Here is a 17,253-nt window from a genome sequence, read left to right as displayed (position 1 = left end):
ATCATTAATTGAAACAACTTAATCATGTTCGCTGATGCTCTATTAATGCGAAAACAAAATATGGCGCCCCCTAGATGACCCTTTTACGTTTAGCAGAACTTGTGCCCGCCCGTCAGCTGCTAACCCTGATCGCATAACAAGGCGCCAGCATCAGTGATATATGCAAGCGGTTTTCTCCGCGAAGACACACGAGGGTCATGACAATGATTTTTGTGACCACTGCCTAATTTCCTAACACGGTGGCGTGACCATTTTCCCCAGCGTTGTGTTCTCAAGCACCATTCGTGTCCCTAAAACTAGCGAACTCATTACTCCGATCTCATTAGCAGCAACCTTAATGGGTCATGTCACGATCGTCAGTTTGCGTTTGGCAGCTCTACTAATAATTCGTGGATGTACTGCCATCGTAATGACATCTGTAAATGATTTAGACCGGACTGATGAACATCACGCGTGATTTTCTGAAATCATTCACTATTTACTGTCCACGCGGATATCAATATAAACACAACACTGAAACACTCCGGATGAGTCAATACTGGCCAATGACAGACCAGCTATCTGTGACTCATTGCCAAAACCCATTTAGCAAAGGTGACAATCATAGTCAATTTCGGCTATCGTTTGCTACCTAAGCTTCACCTCTCACCTTCATCCCACTTCTTCAGAGGTCACGACTGGCCGAACAAATCTCTCCTAAACAAGCTCTACAGTTTCCGCCGCGGTTGATTGGATAAATGTTCCGTGTGGTGCACTTTTGGGTAAAAAGAGGTTTTTGATTTTAAACGACTAGATCTATGGTATCAGGAAGCAGAAACTCAGTGCCTCCCGCCTGCATACTTACCTTCAGAAGCCCCGTCATTGTTACAAACAAAACTTAATGCCGTTCGTCGCACAAAATTGTTTAACACAACGAACACTTACGTAGCACGAACACGGACTACTTAATCTGCATCCATCTTGATAGCAAGCAAACAATATCCGAACTAGCCGTTCTCACGTGGTCGCACTCCAATGACCGACAGCCAGCAGGCCTGTCATCCAACAACCTGTCGTGAGTCATCGCACTCACAGGATCATTGCCTCGTTTCAGAATGTTCAAAAACACCAATTTTCAGTTGAATGTTACCCAAGAGCTGCCGAAAACCCGGCTTGCTGGGTGTGAGCACACATATATGGGCTCTCACAGATGAATAATCCAAAAGGCTCGTCATCGTGCATGCGAACAAATGAGCTGAACAGGACGATCGTTAGCACGGCAGTTTTTCTGTGATCTCCTTATTCAGCTTCCACCTTTATCGCTAGGTTTATTGCCTCCCTCCTGCCGTGTTGTCTAGCTGCGCAGTTTCACAGCCATGGTCAAGCTTTGACTGGACATGTCTATGATATTTCATGCGCTCAAGGCTTAATCATGTCTTATCTATGGCCGTGGCTTAATCTATCAATGGCATAGCAAATATTTCTGGTCGCACAATAAACTTAACTAACTAAAATACGACTGTCCGCCCTAGATCACCTCAAAATATCACTCTGACACCGTTGCTATGATACGAACTAGCAACAGTATAACACCTGCCAAACGCAAACAGTTCCCCTAATGGATGTACAATGTTATCACTTTTATAGGCGCAGTGGTTGAAGCGTCTCGCCCTTCCTGCCAGGGTGGCAGGCAGGCGACACCATATAGCCTGAGCAGCTTAGTGCGTCGTAAAGCCCTTATGACGACGGCGACATGAAAAGATACCTAGAAAACTGAAGAAATCCCATTGGCAGACGAACCAAGGGCTTTTTAATTGTACGGAGGGAACATGCATTGTACTTGTCTACAACCGTGCGAGGTCTTTCGACGGAACTTAACTTTATCGGTATGGCAAATATAATATAATTGAACTAACGATTACAGGATGCGTCGGATGGTACCCGGAAAACGCTGTTCCGAAAAATAAAAATGGAAAAATGTGCCTAGGTGGGAAAGTTGAGGAAAAAGATGGAAACGGCAGCCTCATGATAACCGGAGAACCGCCGCACGAGCTGCGCCGGCGGCGGCGCCTAGCGGTAGTAATGGGCGGCGGGCGGCGGCCGGCCGAGCGGCGGCGGCGTGACCCACTGCTGCGGCGACGGGTACTGCGCCGGCCGCACGCCCGGTGGCGGGAAGGCGCGCCCGTAGCCGGCTGGCGACGCCGGCGGCGGCGTCTGGTAGAACGGCGCGGTGGCAGAGGACGGCGGCTGGCCGTAGCTGGCCGGCGAGTACCCCGCCTGGTAGCCGACGTACGCCGGGTGCTGCTGCTGCTGCTGGAGCGGCGGCGGCGTCTCCTGCATCGCCTCCTGGCCCTGGATCGGGATGGTGATCAGGTTGCTGCTGCGCTGCGTAGTCATCACGGGAATCTGCTGCTGCTTCATGGACGGCAGCGTCGTCTTGGCCGATCCATATTCCAGCGGGTGCGAGCCTCCACGGACAGGGTGCGGACCGCCGTGGCCGGGGTGTGTGGGGTGGGTGCTGCCCGGTCCCGGGTGCGCGACACCGTGACCCGGGTGTGCGGTATGAGCGCCCCCACGAGCCGCGTGCGTGGGGTGAGGGCTTCTGTGGCCCGGGTGGGAGGGGTGCGCACTTCCATGGTTGGAGTGTGCAGGGTGTGAGCTAGTGTGGCCTGGATGTGTGGGATGCGAGTTTCTATGGCCAGGGTGTGAGGGATGCGGGCTGCTGTGACCTATATGTGACGGGTGTGGGCTGCTTTGACTTAGATTTGACGGGTGGGGGCTGCTTTGACTTAGATTTGACGGGTGCGGGCTGCTTTGACTTAGATGTGACGGGTGGGGGCTGCTGTGGCCTGGGTGTGAGGGGTGAGGGCTGCTGTGACCCGTTTGTGAGGGGTGAGGGCTGCTGTGACCTGGTTGTGAGGGGTGAGGGCTGCTGTGACCCGCGTGTGAGGGATGAGGGCTGCTGTGACCCGGGTGTGAGGGGTGAGGGCTGATGTGACCCGCGTGTGAGGGATGAGGGCTGCTGTGGCCCGGGTTTGACGGATGAGGGCTGTCGTGACCCGGGTGTGGGGGATGCGACTGTCCCTGCGCCACGTACGCCGCCGGCGCGCGTGACTCGTGGCGTCGCGGGTCGCGCGGGTCCGGCGGCGGCCGTTCCTCCTGGGGGCGCCGCGCCGGCTCGGCGGCGGCCAGCGGCGGCGGCACGGCCGGCCGACGGTGCCGGTGGTTGATGTGCGCCTGCAGCGGTGACGGGCGTCAGCACGTCCCACCAGCACGGCGCCAGCTGCGGCCAACGCTATGCATATCCAGCCACCGAACCCCACGTAATCATGCAGGTTATGTTATATTATCAAGTCCAGCACACGCAAGAAGGGAAACTGGTTATGGTGCCTCTCCCGACTCAGTGCGTCAACACGTGATGCGTGGGGACGGGAACCGCGTGACCGAATTTGCTGAAGCTAGGGAAATCCTGCATACCGGAATCGATCAACGTGATAACACAACGCCCATATCTAGGTCGTTGGTGACATGAAAATTGCATTGCAATCAGCCGCCTTCCCATCACAAATAGGAAAATGAAATTGGGAAATTTCGAAGTATTTCATATTGGCGGCAACAGCCTGTGCGCTCATTGACTTAAACTACATCAGTCCATCTCTAAAATAATTTCAAAACTACGTGGGCCTGCCACCTGTGGCTGCCCAGACGTTGGCTGCCAGCTCGCGCACCGCCGGTGCCGGGCCACTAGCGCTGAGAATCTGATGCCTGTTGGGTCAGCTCAGCCACGCTTGGACGATGCGGTGGCGCGACTATTGCGGATCAGAGAAAGGAGGGTTGGCTGGGACAGCTGGTTCAGCTCACTGTAGATGTTGACATAGCATTCCTTTTTGGGCCATTCTATTTTCGGCCGCAGTTTTCAGCAAAATAATCACGGTCCCTGTGATTCCGCCGCCCTGATGTACGTGGTCTAGCGACTACTCATTAAAGCGAGAAAACCCGCATGTGTAAAAATTCCTAACCCTTTGAATTTTGATCAAGTCCTTGACAACTGATCTCACACAGAAATCGTAGGTTATGTCAGCTCTAACCAATCAATGATATGTACCTTGGAAGGAGCTTCACAAATCAGTTCAAGCTGTCTTCAATACTTCGCGTTCACAGCAGACAAGAGCAACCAAGTTTACCTTCTCATTTCCTTACTTACACCATGCACTGAGCGAGTTGATCCCAAAATAAATCCCAACGGCTGCCGGCCGCTGAAGTGCTGGTCCACGCGCGCCACCTGCGGCTGGGCCCTGACCTGCAGGTCGCGCTGGCTGAGGTAGGTGCGCCGGCAGCCGTTGTTGTCGTAGCGCTTGCCGTCGTGCAGGCACATGTAGAGCTTGCCCAGGCCGGCGCGCTCCACGCGCACCGCCCGGTCGCCGCACCGCCAGCACTTGTCCTGCACCTTGGCGCAGTCGTAGCATAGCACGTGCTTGCACGGAATCTGTCGGCACAAACCGAGCGCGCACACGCCTGAGCACTCTAGCCAGAGACGGCATGCAGGATACAGACATGATCACCAGAGGGTGACCCGTAATTGCAGGAGGCGGGTTTAATCGGCTGTATTGCGAGGGAGACACGAACACTTCCTCAAGCAGGAGCAGTAACCACGCTCGCTGAGATATGATTCACCCAGAGAAGTGGAAAAGGCCACGTTTGCGGACATCTCACCATTCTGCCGTACGCCAGTATTGGGCAGTCACATTTCTCACAGAGATATATCAAAGGATTGAGCACCTTTGCTGCGATCAAGTTCACCTGCAAAAAGAAATTACAAGCATGAATATCGTCCACATTTTGCGAAGGCACGGCACGGCGATCATGCCATTCCATTTGGTGATGGGCATCACCCTGGTCACTTCCAGGACTGGGCTTCCATTGGCATTACACTGGCTATATCTAGCTGACCAGACTACAAGCGTGACCAGGCAAAGCACAACAAACAGTTTGTAGATAATAAGCAGGTGACTGTATCGACTGTATTATGACTGGCTGGTGTTTCGAGTTCAAGAGGTCTTATGCGGAGTTATCGACCTGTCGACAAAAAGGCATACACGCCGATCACCATTCCAGAGCACCTACGCCCATGTTGGACATTACGGACCCCTGCGCCCGAGAAACAGCGTCCATTACGGCCTAGTTCGCGCTCGTATGACACCCGTTACTCGGTCGTGCTGTCGTGAAATAGGTTGACTAGCGGACGTGCTAGCGCGCACTGCGACCTCCAGTCCGATCTGACCGGCCAGGACAGCCGGTCAGCGGCGGCCGACGGCCGGCCCGGCCCCGCTCCCGCTCCTGCCGGCGCTCCGGTCCCCGCAGACCCGCCGCCGGCCGGCCCGGCGCCGCTCCCGCTCCTGCCGGCGCTCCGGTCTCCGCAGACCGGCGCCGGCTGACCCGCCGCCGGCCGCACCTTGTGGTGCCACGAGAGGCGCAGCATGGGCTCCGGCTGGCCGCGCTGGATCGTGGTGAAGGTGGCCGGCTCCAGCTGCGAGATGTCCGCCTCCATGTCGAACACGTGCGGCCGGGGCGGTCCCGGTCGGTCGGGAGACGGCGGACCATCGGACGCGGTCGGCTCACACAGTGACTCGTCGTCGCTGTCGATCACCTGTCACGCAGCCGGACGGCACAGGAAAAAGAGCTCAGCACAGGGTATAATACACTTTGGATACACCTTATGTACACTTTGTACTAAACTTCAGCTCAGCACAGGGCATGATACACCTTGGATACACTTTATGTGCACTCTATATGCCCCACTTCAGCTCAGCACAGAGCATGATACACCTTAGATACACCTTCTGTGCACTCTATGTACCAAACTTCCGCTCAGCACGGGGCGCGATACACCTTAGATTACACCTTAGGTGCATTCTATGTACCAAACTTCCAACTTGCTAGGAAGAAACAGATAAACCAAGACAAACAAGTTGTCTGCCCAGAAATCAATAAGGTATGCTTAAAGGTATACCAAAAAGGCATGCTTATGGTTACAATATGCCCTCACATCTGACACAGTGGTACCGTGTCACAGTGGGCAGTTACCTTAGACCGACGTATCCGAGTTCTGGCCCTGCCTCGCGGCTTCATGGTGGCCAGATCCCGACCACCTCGGCTAGATGGGCGCATGGAATAGCTTCTGGCATCATCCATCCTCTGGCTGGCAGGGTGCAGCTTCCAGATTCTGTGTCACAGCACAGGCATGCCATTTTAATGACCTATAATTTGTTGTGTGTTAGAGTATGACAAAAAGCTAGTGGCCTTCAAACTTACATGCAAATTGATACACCACATTGGTGCTTTTAATTTGTCCAGTTTGTCAGTGCTGTTTCTGACAAGGAAATTGAGGGTTTTTTCTGTTGTGATGGTGAACAGCAATGCCTATTCTATGGCCATCCTTGCCTTTTAAGTGTTAAGGGATGATTGCAAGGAATGTCATCCATTCCCATAGAGAAGCCCTGGGAATGATTGCTGATGAACCCAGGCCCTACAAGCAGGTAGCAGCAGCTATCTCCAAGGCTGGCATGTACTGGTCATCATCCAATGTTGTTTTGAACACAATGACCATTAAATGCTGTCTCCGGTCTAAAAGACCATGGTAGGACTGTTGGAGCATGAAAATGTGACATGGGACATCTTTAAAGGTAAGGACAAAAAGGTGATTGAAATGGTACAGTATCAGGCTGCCAGGACCATGCAGGGAATTCATCAACTCCAGTGCGAACCTAGCTTCAAATATTTAAGCAACCTTCATTCTGTATGCAGTACAACAGACTAGGGAAAAACTGTCACCTTCATGCATATCCTGCATCTCCTTACATGACCTCACCAGCTTGGTGACACATAAATTTTCTCAAATATCCATGTGCTTACAGATAGTGTAAAGGCCATCATCCATGGGCTGTTAACATTCTAGCCAACTGAAGAGTTGAAGGCATAGCACAACTACCTCAGAGCCATAGCAATCATCCAATGGGATAAGCAGAGTGGGCAGCCTGCTTGCATACGGGTGACATATGACAGCTGGTACGCAATTCGCCTATCAGCACTTATTATTGCAAACCCTGCAATAACAAAGTATTAAATGGTGGGTGATACAAATGACCATGGAAAGGAAGATAAATTATTGGCCTAACCACCTTAGCTGGTGGCATGAATACTGAGCCATAACCCATCCAGGGAAGGAGGCTGGACTAGTGCCATGCATTTCTGAGGCATGTGTCAGGGTGTCACAATGTCAACTTTTGCAAATGACTGTGCACCTGTCACTCTGACATATTCCAAAGTTGCATTGTCAGGACCAGTTTAATCTCAGGGAGTAAATTGGTTATGCTTCAATTTTTCACTGACTGCTGGCTTTTACGATATGCACAATAACCACGCATCTGTACCCCACAACTCACATTCAGCCCCCACTGATCAAGCCATCGTCCACCACGCATTGATGTTTCTCTCCGAAATGCTAGTTGATCAAAATGATAATTGCAACAGATGGAACAATGACTTTGAAAATACCATCTAACTGAGAATTGTTACAAATAAAAGCACTTCGACGGGCACCTGTTGAAATTTTTTATGTTTGGGGTACAATGATTGACTGAAAATTTACAAATACCCCAAACTGCGGCGTGCTTCTAAGCTAGAAACACGTCTGTACCGTAGTACGCCAAGAAAGGTAAAGCTACTCTCAAATTCCACACTAGATGGCAGCACAGTCTTTTTTTGTAAACGGCATTACCTAGATCAACCGCGGTCGATAATGGACCGCCTACATATTAAAACGGGCCTCTGCAGGTTAAGGCCCTTCTGCAGGTCAGAATGGACCCTCTTCAGATCCAGAATTTTTTTTCGGTCAGAAGGGACTCTAAATAGCCCGGACTGAGCCCTCGGCAGGCCATAATAAACTTTCGCATGCACGTCCCCCCCAGGTCTCAAATTGGGAAGGGGGTGGGGGGTGAGCTGCCCTTACTGCAACTTCCCCTCCCCAGTTACCTTGTCCTTGTTGAAGTGTCATCTCTTCCCCCTGGCATTGGCGTTTGCCCCGGGAGCCGAGGGTGTTGTTCAAAATCAACTCGCGTTGTTTATTTCATGAAGTCCGAGCTCGTTCGAGTCTTGTTCCAGTTTTTCTTGTGTATCTACAAGACCCAGCTGTACAACCCATGCCACATCCGTGCTCGGCATATGTATTTATTTTGTGTGCCTAGCCTGGGATTGCGGCAGTGGTTTTCCGAGGGCGAGTAAAAAACTTCTCCATTTTGGCAGCACATTTTCCCTGCAGGGAAATTTTATCTGCCGGTATAAATACGCGGGCAGCACGTGGATTGCGTTGTGGTGTCAAGCGGCTTCTGCGTACGTAAGAGGGGTATAGGGGTCTATCATTTCAGAAAGGAGCTGATTCACAGAACTGAAAATTGGGACTGATATAATGCTTGCCTTTTTCCTTTTCGGAAGTTGTAAAAATCCGTTTCCTGACCGAAATCCAGACTCCAATCAGCTTCGTTTAAGTCTGTCCGAGTGTAGTAAATGGTCATGTGGTCCATTGACCTGAAATATTTGATTGGGTGCTCTAACATCAAGCCCCAGATGTTGAAATGTATATAAGTTTCCGCTTATATTCTTGATGCATGTTTCCATCCCAGTCTGCAAAAAGATCCACCTGTTGTGCAGGATTCTTATATGAGACTGGTGCGCCTGACCCCGCCTCGGTGTTGTGAGCCTGACTCGGGCTAAGCCAGTTTGTGCTGAGGGGCTATTGTGGTGCTGCTGCTATGCCAGACATGTTCAGGGTAACATGTATTATTTTGTGGTCTGATTTCCATTTGGGTACCTGCCTCCAGGCTGCAAAACATGTATGTTTGTCCGTATATTTGGTCGTGATCTTCAGTAGTACTTGACACTTCATTATTAAATTGTTCATCGATTGATGTTTTTAAGATCATCATAATCATCAAAATGAGTGACAAATGGTCAAAAATATGCATGCACCCTAATGCCAGCCATTAATTTGTGATGCATCAATCTGATTTGTTAACTTTCCAGGGGGGATGACTGAGCCTCACTGGTGCTGAATGAGTTGTGAAGGTTTTCATATTAAATCACCTGTAAACTGACATGTCCATTTATAAAATTTTCTGGTGCATTCCAGCTGCCCCACCCAACCGCACAGGTGGAACAGTTGCGGCAGCAGCAGCACCACATAACTTGTACAGCATAAAAGGATGGGTTGTCATATGATGAAAACAATTTTAAATGGGTTGGTGAAGTATGAAACTCTGCATCATGTCAGCATGATTCTTTTCACTTATTCATTATGGCATGCTTGTTTTCAGTCAACAACTGGCAGAGGATAGCCACTACAGGCTGAATCCAGATATTGTTTGTTTTTAGCCAAGATTGATCAACACTAGCCACTATTGTTTTGCCACCAGATATGGCTACGGTAAGTTTGTGCTTATTGCACTGATTGAATTGTGGCATCTCAGATATTTGTTCATTGTGGTGGTTGTTGAGGGTGCTATGTTTTGTTTACATGGTTAGTTTTGTTTCCTCTTGGATTCATTATGCACATGCAGGGTGATGTCTAGAAAGGCTCCTGGGCTTTCTTGGTGAAAAAGCAGTTGTTTGAAACCAGTGCTAGACCAGAGAAAATTTTTAAAATTTTGATCTGACAGCACTTTTTTGGAACTGGTCGCAGGACAAGTCTTAGTGCAGTGTTTTTGTCCGCATGTTTTTGGTCATACAAAGCTTGGCATATTGGTTTCTAATAGCAAAAGATGACTCAGGGGCAGAAAACTGGCATGAGCAATATTATGTATTGTTAATACTGGTATCTGACCATTACTGCACCAGCATCCTGTCAGCCAAATGGGCTTGCCAGCATCCATTGAAAATATATTCAGAAACATAGACTGTCATCATGTGTTTTGGCTTCCACTCCTAAGGTTCATTTCTCCTTTTCTCTCATGATTGCCATGTGTGTGTACTAGGAGGCCTATTGGCATGCTAGACTTTCAGATCGCTATGCATACAGCACAGTCGGCCTCTCAGAACACGATCTCTTTGACCATTGCCCCGCCCATCTGTGGGCGCACAGTCAGCCTCCCAGAACACTTCCTCTTTGACCAATGCCCCGCCTGTCCGCTGCTGCACAGTCAGCATCTCAGAACACCATCTCTGTGACCACTGCCCCGCCCGTCTGTGGCCATGCAGTCAGCCTCTCAGAACACCATCTCTGTGACCATTGCCCTGCCTGTCTGCGGCCGCACGGTCAGCCTCACAGAGCACCATCTCACTGCCACGGCCGCCTGCCTGTCTACAGCTGCACGGTCTGCCGCTCACAACGCCGTGTTTCTCTGACCGTCCCTCTGTCCGTGCGCGTCCGCGCAGTCTGCCGCTCAGAACGCTGTGCCTCTCTGACTGTCCCCCTCTCCGTGCGCGGCCGAGCAGGCGGCCGCTCAGAAGGTTGCCGAGGTGCGCGAGGTGACGCGCCTGGAGCGGGTCGGCGCACACTCGCACATCCGCGGCCTGGGCCTGGACGACGCGCTGGAGGCGCGGCCCGTCTCGCAGGGCATGGTCGGCCAGCCGGTGGCGCGCCGCGCGGCCGGGCTCGTCCTGCAGATGATCCAGGAGGGCAAGATTGCCGGCCGAGCTATCCTCATCGCTGGCCAACCGGGGACTGGTGAGGGCTGGCTCGATACGGGCGAGCGGGCTGGCTGCCGTGGCCGGTAGCGGTTGGATTGTGTGCCGGCGGAACATCAAGTATGTACTCTTTCTGTGATTTTCGGATTGGCAAGGCTTTTGACAGTAGTAAATGATCGGCATTCGGTTGTGTCTCCTTGCAAACCTTCGGTGATGCTACGACAGACAACCAATGCACATTAGAGCTCAGTGCAGCATTGCGATCATCACCATCGCAGTTCTAGCACACATATATCCAAGTCTGATTCCCACAAACGCGGATGGTTAATGGGTCACCTCGCCACGGAATTGAATTTGGACATTAGAATGAAAACGACCAATTGCCCTCAACAAACCCAGTGCAGGCGTCCGCGTGGCTTGCCTGGCCGTGTGTGACCGTGATCTGTGAATACCAGGCAAGACGGCGTTGGCCATGGGCATGGCGCAGGCGTTGGGACAGGATACACCCTTCACCTCCATGTCCGGTTCCGAGATCTACAGTCTGGAGATGAACAAGACGGAGGCGCTGATGCAGGCCTTCCGCAAGTCCATCGGCGTCCGAATCAAGTAAGTGATGCCGTTCAGCCACTCTCGCTTCAGTCACTGCTGCCACCATCCTCCAGTTCAGGAACTGATGGTATTGCTGTATTTTTCGTTGACTGTAGTTGGTACCTCTTGGTAAACTACAGTTCCGTTTATTTGCTATATGTTTGTAACAACATGCTAGGCTGCTCAGTTACTACTGTTGCGACTGCACCCCTTTTTGGTAAAGTCAAGCAAGATTATGTTTGATTTATCTGACCAAGCAAGGGAACGCTTTAGTATGCTAGTTGTGTGCGCCCCTCTCGGTTAGACCACCTGTCCCTTGCTCAGTTGTTTGGAGCGCCTGCCTTCCGGTTCATCCACTCAGGGTGGGTTGGGTTGGAGTCGCTTCAAGGGCTCGCTATTTGGCGTTAATAACCGTGCCAAAACTTGCGAGGTAAACACAGAACAAAGCAGCCCTTTACAGGCGCCATCATGATAGCGGCCGGTTGGTCACCGCGGTCGCGCTAAACGTCGGGTTGCGTGAAAGGGCAGGGCGGACTGTCCCGAGCATTGCGACGCATTGAGCTTTCGTCACCAAATTCTGCTGTCGGCCTGGAATCTTACGATCGGTTCGCGCGAGCTTTGATCTCACAAGTCCATGTTTTCAAAATTTCGTACTGAATCTTCAAAAAAGTAGTTCAGCTCCCCATAAATCACGCATTTCTTGCCGTCTGCTGACTCTTGCTCGTGTGTCATGATCACGAGCAGCAGCGTCCATTACTACTTTTCCACTTCTTGAGGCGTCTCCGAAGCCTCAGTTTGGCCTTCCCTTGTCAGACTGACCCTGTTTGACCAGTTACGGATGAACTTGTGCAGTTGGCTTTAGATGAGCAGTGCGTACGTACCGGGTGCAGTTCTAAGTCAACAAATATACGGTATTGAATGAACCATCTAACGCTGGGAGAATGATACAATATACACTGCTCTCACGTCCGTTGTAACATACTGACTTCATTTGGATGCAGCATTCCAAAATTCCTTCGGTTGGATGTTTACGGTGTCATGACTTTACGCTGCCAGACTTCTGCCTCCTCGGCGCCTCTGCACGCACATTTCGGCGGCTGTTGAACCACTGCCCATGACCCCGAACCCCGACATCTGACCTGCCCAACCGATTTGTCAGTCCCTCAGTGTTGGATTGTCCGCCGCCCGGCTCGATGCTGATTGTCCGATTTTAAGCAAAGGAACGAAGGACATGCTGTGAACCCCGAACCGGGGACGTAATAAATAGCATCGATAGATGCCGATGCTGCTACCACCCAGGTGGCCGAATATTGCCACACTGTGGTGACCCGTCAGCCATAGGTGTAGTAATTGAGATCAAGGGGCTGTGACCCCTCACTGAATGTAAAAGGAAGTATCGGATTTTCGGTGGGTTTTTGGAAATAATTATCTGTAGAAAGGTTTGTGAAAGTGTGCACATTTGTTACACTTTTACTGCATGTGAGGACTGGAAAATTTGCACATTGGAGGACGTTTGTACCACGCGCCTGGTGCCGAGAGGTGGCACCCCTGTGTATTTTATGCAGATTTTAAGGGATAGAAGGGATTGATTCGAGCGCAGAGTTCCTGTCAGTGACAGGGTTTGGCCATAGCCTGGCTCTCATACGCCCTGTTACAGCAGCTCCAGTCCACTGCGGGCTTTTCCCGATAGATTTTAGTTTGCCGTGTATGTAATACGCTAACAACGCCCGGCTTTGTGTCAGCCTGCCTCACATGCTGAGTTGTCCGCTGGACGTCATGAACGGGTTTTATCAGCCCTGCTGTCTGGGATTGCCGCTCAACAGAACTGCCTCACTTCAGGATATCGCGTTACCAACTGACCTGCGGGCACGGCCGCACTGTCTGTAATGTCATGCCGTGCTGTCGCTCTCCAGGGAGGAGACGGAGATCATCGAAGGAGAGGTGGTGGAGATCCAGGTGGACCGGCCCGCCTCCGGCACCGGCGCGAAGGTCGGCAAGCTGACGCTCAAGACCACCGAGATGGAGACCATCTACGACCTCGGCACCAAGATGATCGAGTCTCTTGTCAAGGAGAAGGCACGTTCTGAGCCGAGATGACCAATAATAAACGTTGATGTGTGAGGCTGTCACAGTCGGCGTACATCCTGGCGTGTAATGTGGCGCAAATAGCATCCTATATTGCAACAAAAAGGGTGATTCACTTACATCTGAGGTTTCAGTCGTGCAGTAACTATAGATTGCATCAGACTGCTCACGAGCTCTGTATTTTGGGTCTATGCCCTCCAGCACAGCACACACAAACGCTGCAGCACATATGCAGCCTGTTCATCTCCGGTGTGACGGCCAGGCGGCTTCGGTGCATGCTTCTTGCTGTCTAGTATATGCCATCGTTCACACCGTTCTGCGTGACACGGGCGGCCGGCCACGTCCCTGACTCTCGCCGACCTCTTTCTCTCAGGCGCAAGCTGGTGACGTTATCACCATTGACAAGGCCACTGGCAAGATCACCAAGCTGGGCCGTGCGTTCACGCGCGCGCGCGACTACGACGCCACGGCTCCCCAGACGCGCTTCGTGCAGTGCCCCGAGGGCGAGCTGCAGAAGCGCAAGGAGGTGGTGCACACGGTGACGCTGCACGAGATCGACGTCATCAACAGCCGGACGCAGGGCTTCCTGGCGCTGTTCTCCGGTGGGTGGCCGGCCACGCTGGCGCGCCCGTCGCCGGCCCACCGGCGGCGCGGCCGGCTAGGCCCGGTGGCCACCGTGTGTGTGGGTGTGGGTGGATGGGTGGTTGAAGGGGAAGTGGGTGCGTGTATGGTTGTGGACGCATCGGGTAGGGAGGGCAGGTTGCTGGGATATGTCATGAAGTGGAGTGATGGAAGTGAGTGGGGGTAGAGGGCACATTCCAGCCAATTTGACTTCTGTAAATCAAGTCAAATTGGGCACACTTCATCCGATTTGACTCTTCTGGATCTAATCTGAGCGATGTTTCTGTGAGCGTTGTGATCCCTTCTCGCCGTGTTCTGTGCGTGTGGTTGTCTCTGGCTTAGACTGGTGACCTGCTCCAGGCGACACGGGTGAGATTAAGTCTGAGGTACGGGACCAGATCAACACCAAGGTGGCCGAGTGGAGGGAGGAGGGCAAAGCAGAGATCGTGCCAGGAGTGCTCTTCATCGACGAGGTAAGGGGGGGGGGGGGGGCTCAGTCATCTCGACATGGCCCACCTCTTGCTTTTCTTTCCTGTGCTGTTTTGTATTGAACTAATGTTTCACGTTATGTTTCATGTTCATGTTATGTTGTCAATACTCTACGTTTGGAGCCTGGTGACGTAAGCTAATGTAAAGCTCGTGAGTTCCATATCAGCAGAGTCGTGACCATTGGCACAGCTTCTAAATGTCGAATGTTGATGACAGAACCAATGTTTGCTCGGTAACGTCGTTTAACCAGGAGCTCCCTGCAAGTTGAAGGTAGCGAGCTATCGGTGTAAGAGTCATCATCATCAACTCTTAATTCATGATGCTGAGAAAGCAGGACCTCAAGGCCTTTCTTCATCAAGTACGGCTAAGGAATGCTGATTCATTTGCCGCGGATTTGTCGATGTAAAATCTTAAAGTTCGTGTCATATGAGCTCCTCTTAGGCCGCTCTAGCGATGGTATACGTGTGGGACGCTGGGCTCACCGAGCTGCTAATTCCGCCAGGTGCACATGCTCGACATCGAGTGCTTCTCCTTCCTGAACCGTGCGCTGGAGAACGAGATGGCGCCGATCCTGGTGATGGCCACCAACCGGGGCATCACGCGCATCCGCGGCACCAGCTACAGCTCGCCGCACGGCGTCCCCATCGACCTGCTGGACCGCACCGTTATCATCTCCACCCGGCCGTACCAGGAGAGCGAGACCAAGCAGATCCTCAAGATCAGGTGCGTCTCCGACGGCGCTGGCCGCCGGCTGGGGGCCTGCCGTGCCTCACGGGTCACGGTGGGCCGTCGACTGTGGGCCTGCCGTGCCTCACAGGTCACGGTGGGCCGCCGGCTGGGGGCCTGCCGTGCCTCACAGGTCACGGCGGGCTGCCGGCTGTGGGCCTGCCGTGCCCCACAGGTCACGGCGGGCTGCCGGCTGGGGGCCTGTTGTGCCTCACAGTTCACGGTGATATAGGATATGACGGTTACAGCCTGGTGGCAGTGCTTCAGTAAAAGTGGTCCATGCCATTGGAGAGCTTTTTAAGGTTTTCTCCTCGTTTTTTTAAGTATCTTGTTGGACCAGCTGGCCTCGTGCACGGTATTTTCAAGGAACCGGCGTTGGGGCTGAGCTGTTCTGGCTGCTGGATTATCTATTTGCATGAGGTAGATAATCCGACCCACGTAGCTCGTAAGGTGATATGAAGCATTAGATACATTCAGTGTGAAATGGCCTAGGCCTACCAGAAAAAACTTAAATGTACTTTACTTAGAACAAGCCGAAAATTATTGCCAATGTGGTTTTCCAAATATTGTGTGGGTTTGACGTATTATATGATGCCTCGTTTTGTATTCGGCTGCAACGCTATGTATTAAAACGGTGTCATAATGCAAGTACCACTGCGCAGAAACGTGTCACACTATGTGTTGGTGCTGAAATCACTCGCTACTGATTGTCTTGTGTTGGGCCTAAATACGCCCAGGACTGCATGAATTTATGACGGCGTAAAAACTTTGTGAAGGGAAAAGTAGAAATGCACCAATAATTTACTTGTGATTATGCTGATATTGTGTATTTTCTACATCGACATTAGTAACAATTGCCGATGGTGTCGAAACTTTTGTGTGTAAAACTATGCAAAAAATGCTGATGTTTGACAATAATGATGAGAAAGTTTGCCTTCGCTTCTTCACAGGCTAGTGAACATGTTTTACTTGACGGAAGTTGAACTTTTGCCGCCCGATACGAGACATGGGAGTGGCTCAAAAAATGCAGTTAAGGGTGATCTGTGTCTTATTTTGAAGGATTCCTGTGTTTCTATGAGGGTCGCTTGACGTGCAGCGTATGGCCGGCGATCAAAGTCTTGGGTGTCAGCTTCCTGCCGGCTGATATCCAATAAATTACCAGGCTCTCCCCCTCCCCTAGGCGGCATATTTATAGCCTCGCCTCCGTTTGTGGCGCCCTCTACCACGGACACATGTTCCTCAGTTATGCATGCATGGCTGTGTCTTGCGCTGGCCCGACTCTGTACAGCATCCGTACAGCACCCCCGACAGCACCCCCGACAGCGCCCCGACAGCACCCCCGACCTTGTACAGCACCTCCAACCCTGTACAGCGCCCTGTCGTATTCCGGACTCCACCCCGCGGTCTGCCGCCCGTGTTCTCACACCGTCGCCGCCGGTGGGCCCGCGACGTGTGACGGCCGGCCCCGTCCGCGCCCGATAGGTGCGAGGAGGAGGACGCCGAGATGTCGGACGACGCGCTCACCGTGCTTACCCGGATCGGCATGGAGACGTCGCTACGTTACGCCATCCAGCTGATTACGCTCGCCTCGCTTGGTGGCGCGCAAACGGCACTCGTCCAGAGGTTAGAGGCCGGGCCGGAGCGGCTCTCCGCGAGGCGGTTGTGATCCAGCTAATCGCGCTCGCCTCGCTGGCGGCGCTCAAACGCACCTCGTCAGAGGTAAGGCCGGGCCGGAGCGGACTCTCGCCGAGGCGGGTGTGATCCAGCTGATCACGCTCGCCCCGCTGGTGGCGCTCAAACGCACCTCGTCAGAGGTAAGGCCGGGCCGGAGCGGACTCTCGCCGAGGCGGGTGTGATCCAGCTGATCACGCTCGCCTCGCTAGTGACGCGCAAACGCAACTCGTCAGAGGTAAGACCGGGCCGGAACGGACTCTCGCCGAGGCGGACGTGATCCAGCTGACCACGCTCGCCTCGCTGGTGACGCGCAAACGCAGCTCGTCAGAGGTAAGACCGGGCCGGAACGGACTCTGGCGGAGGCGGACGTGATCCAGCTGATCACGCTCGCCTCGCTGGTGGCGCGCAAACGCA

General features: G+C 52.6%; 2 protein-coding genes across 2 annotated transcripts; one reads left to right on the top strand and one right to left on the bottom strand.

Annotated features, from left to right (window-relative positions):
- Window positions 1–1,962: 1,962 nt before the first annotated feature.
- LOC119107922 (E3 ubiquitin-protein ligase Hakai) lies at window positions 1,963–7,656 on the bottom strand. The gene is made up of 8 exons (XM_037231515.1): window positions 7,422–7,656; window positions 6,064–6,202; window positions 5,432–5,626; window positions 4,693–4,779; window positions 4,280–4,465; window positions 3,195–3,216; window positions 2,257–2,447; window positions 1,963–2,049 (listed from the first exon to the last, which is right to left on the bottom strand). Exons 2-8 carry the CDS (start codon window positions 6,169–6,171, stop codon window positions 1,963–1,965), a joined length of 876 nt encoding a protein of 291 aa, XP_037087410.1. The 5' UTR covers window positions 6,172–6,202; window positions 7,422–7,656.
- Window positions 7,657–8,330: 674 nt separating this feature from the next.
- LOC119107485 (ruvB-like 2) lies at window positions 8,331–17,211 on the top strand. Its single transcript, XM_037230936.1, has 10 exons — window positions 8,331–8,367; window positions 9,348–9,457; window positions 10,465–10,696; window positions 11,112–11,262; window positions 13,158–13,320; window positions 13,703–13,931; window positions 14,311–14,423; window positions 14,942–15,162; window positions 16,648–16,788; window positions 17,073–17,211. The coding sequence occupies exons 2-10, from the start codon at window positions 9,449–9,451 to the stop codon at window positions 17,209–17,211; spliced, it is 1,398 nt and encodes a 465-aa protein (XP_037086831.1). The 5' UTR covers window positions 8,331–8,367; window positions 9,348–9,448.
- Window positions 17,212–17,253: the final 42 nt, after the last annotated feature.

This window comes from Pollicipes pollicipes, unplaced genomic scaffold (genome assembly GCF_011947565.3).
Source record: "Pollicipes pollicipes isolate AB1234 unplaced genomic scaffold, Ppol_2.1 Scaffold_6686;HRSCAF=7923_pilon_pilon_pilon, whole genome shotgun sequence".
NCBI lineage: Eukaryota > Metazoa > Arthropoda > Thecostraca > Pollicipedomorpha > Pollicipedidae > Pollicipes > Pollicipes pollicipes.
This window is presented reverse-complemented; position numbering and strand designations above follow the sequence as displayed.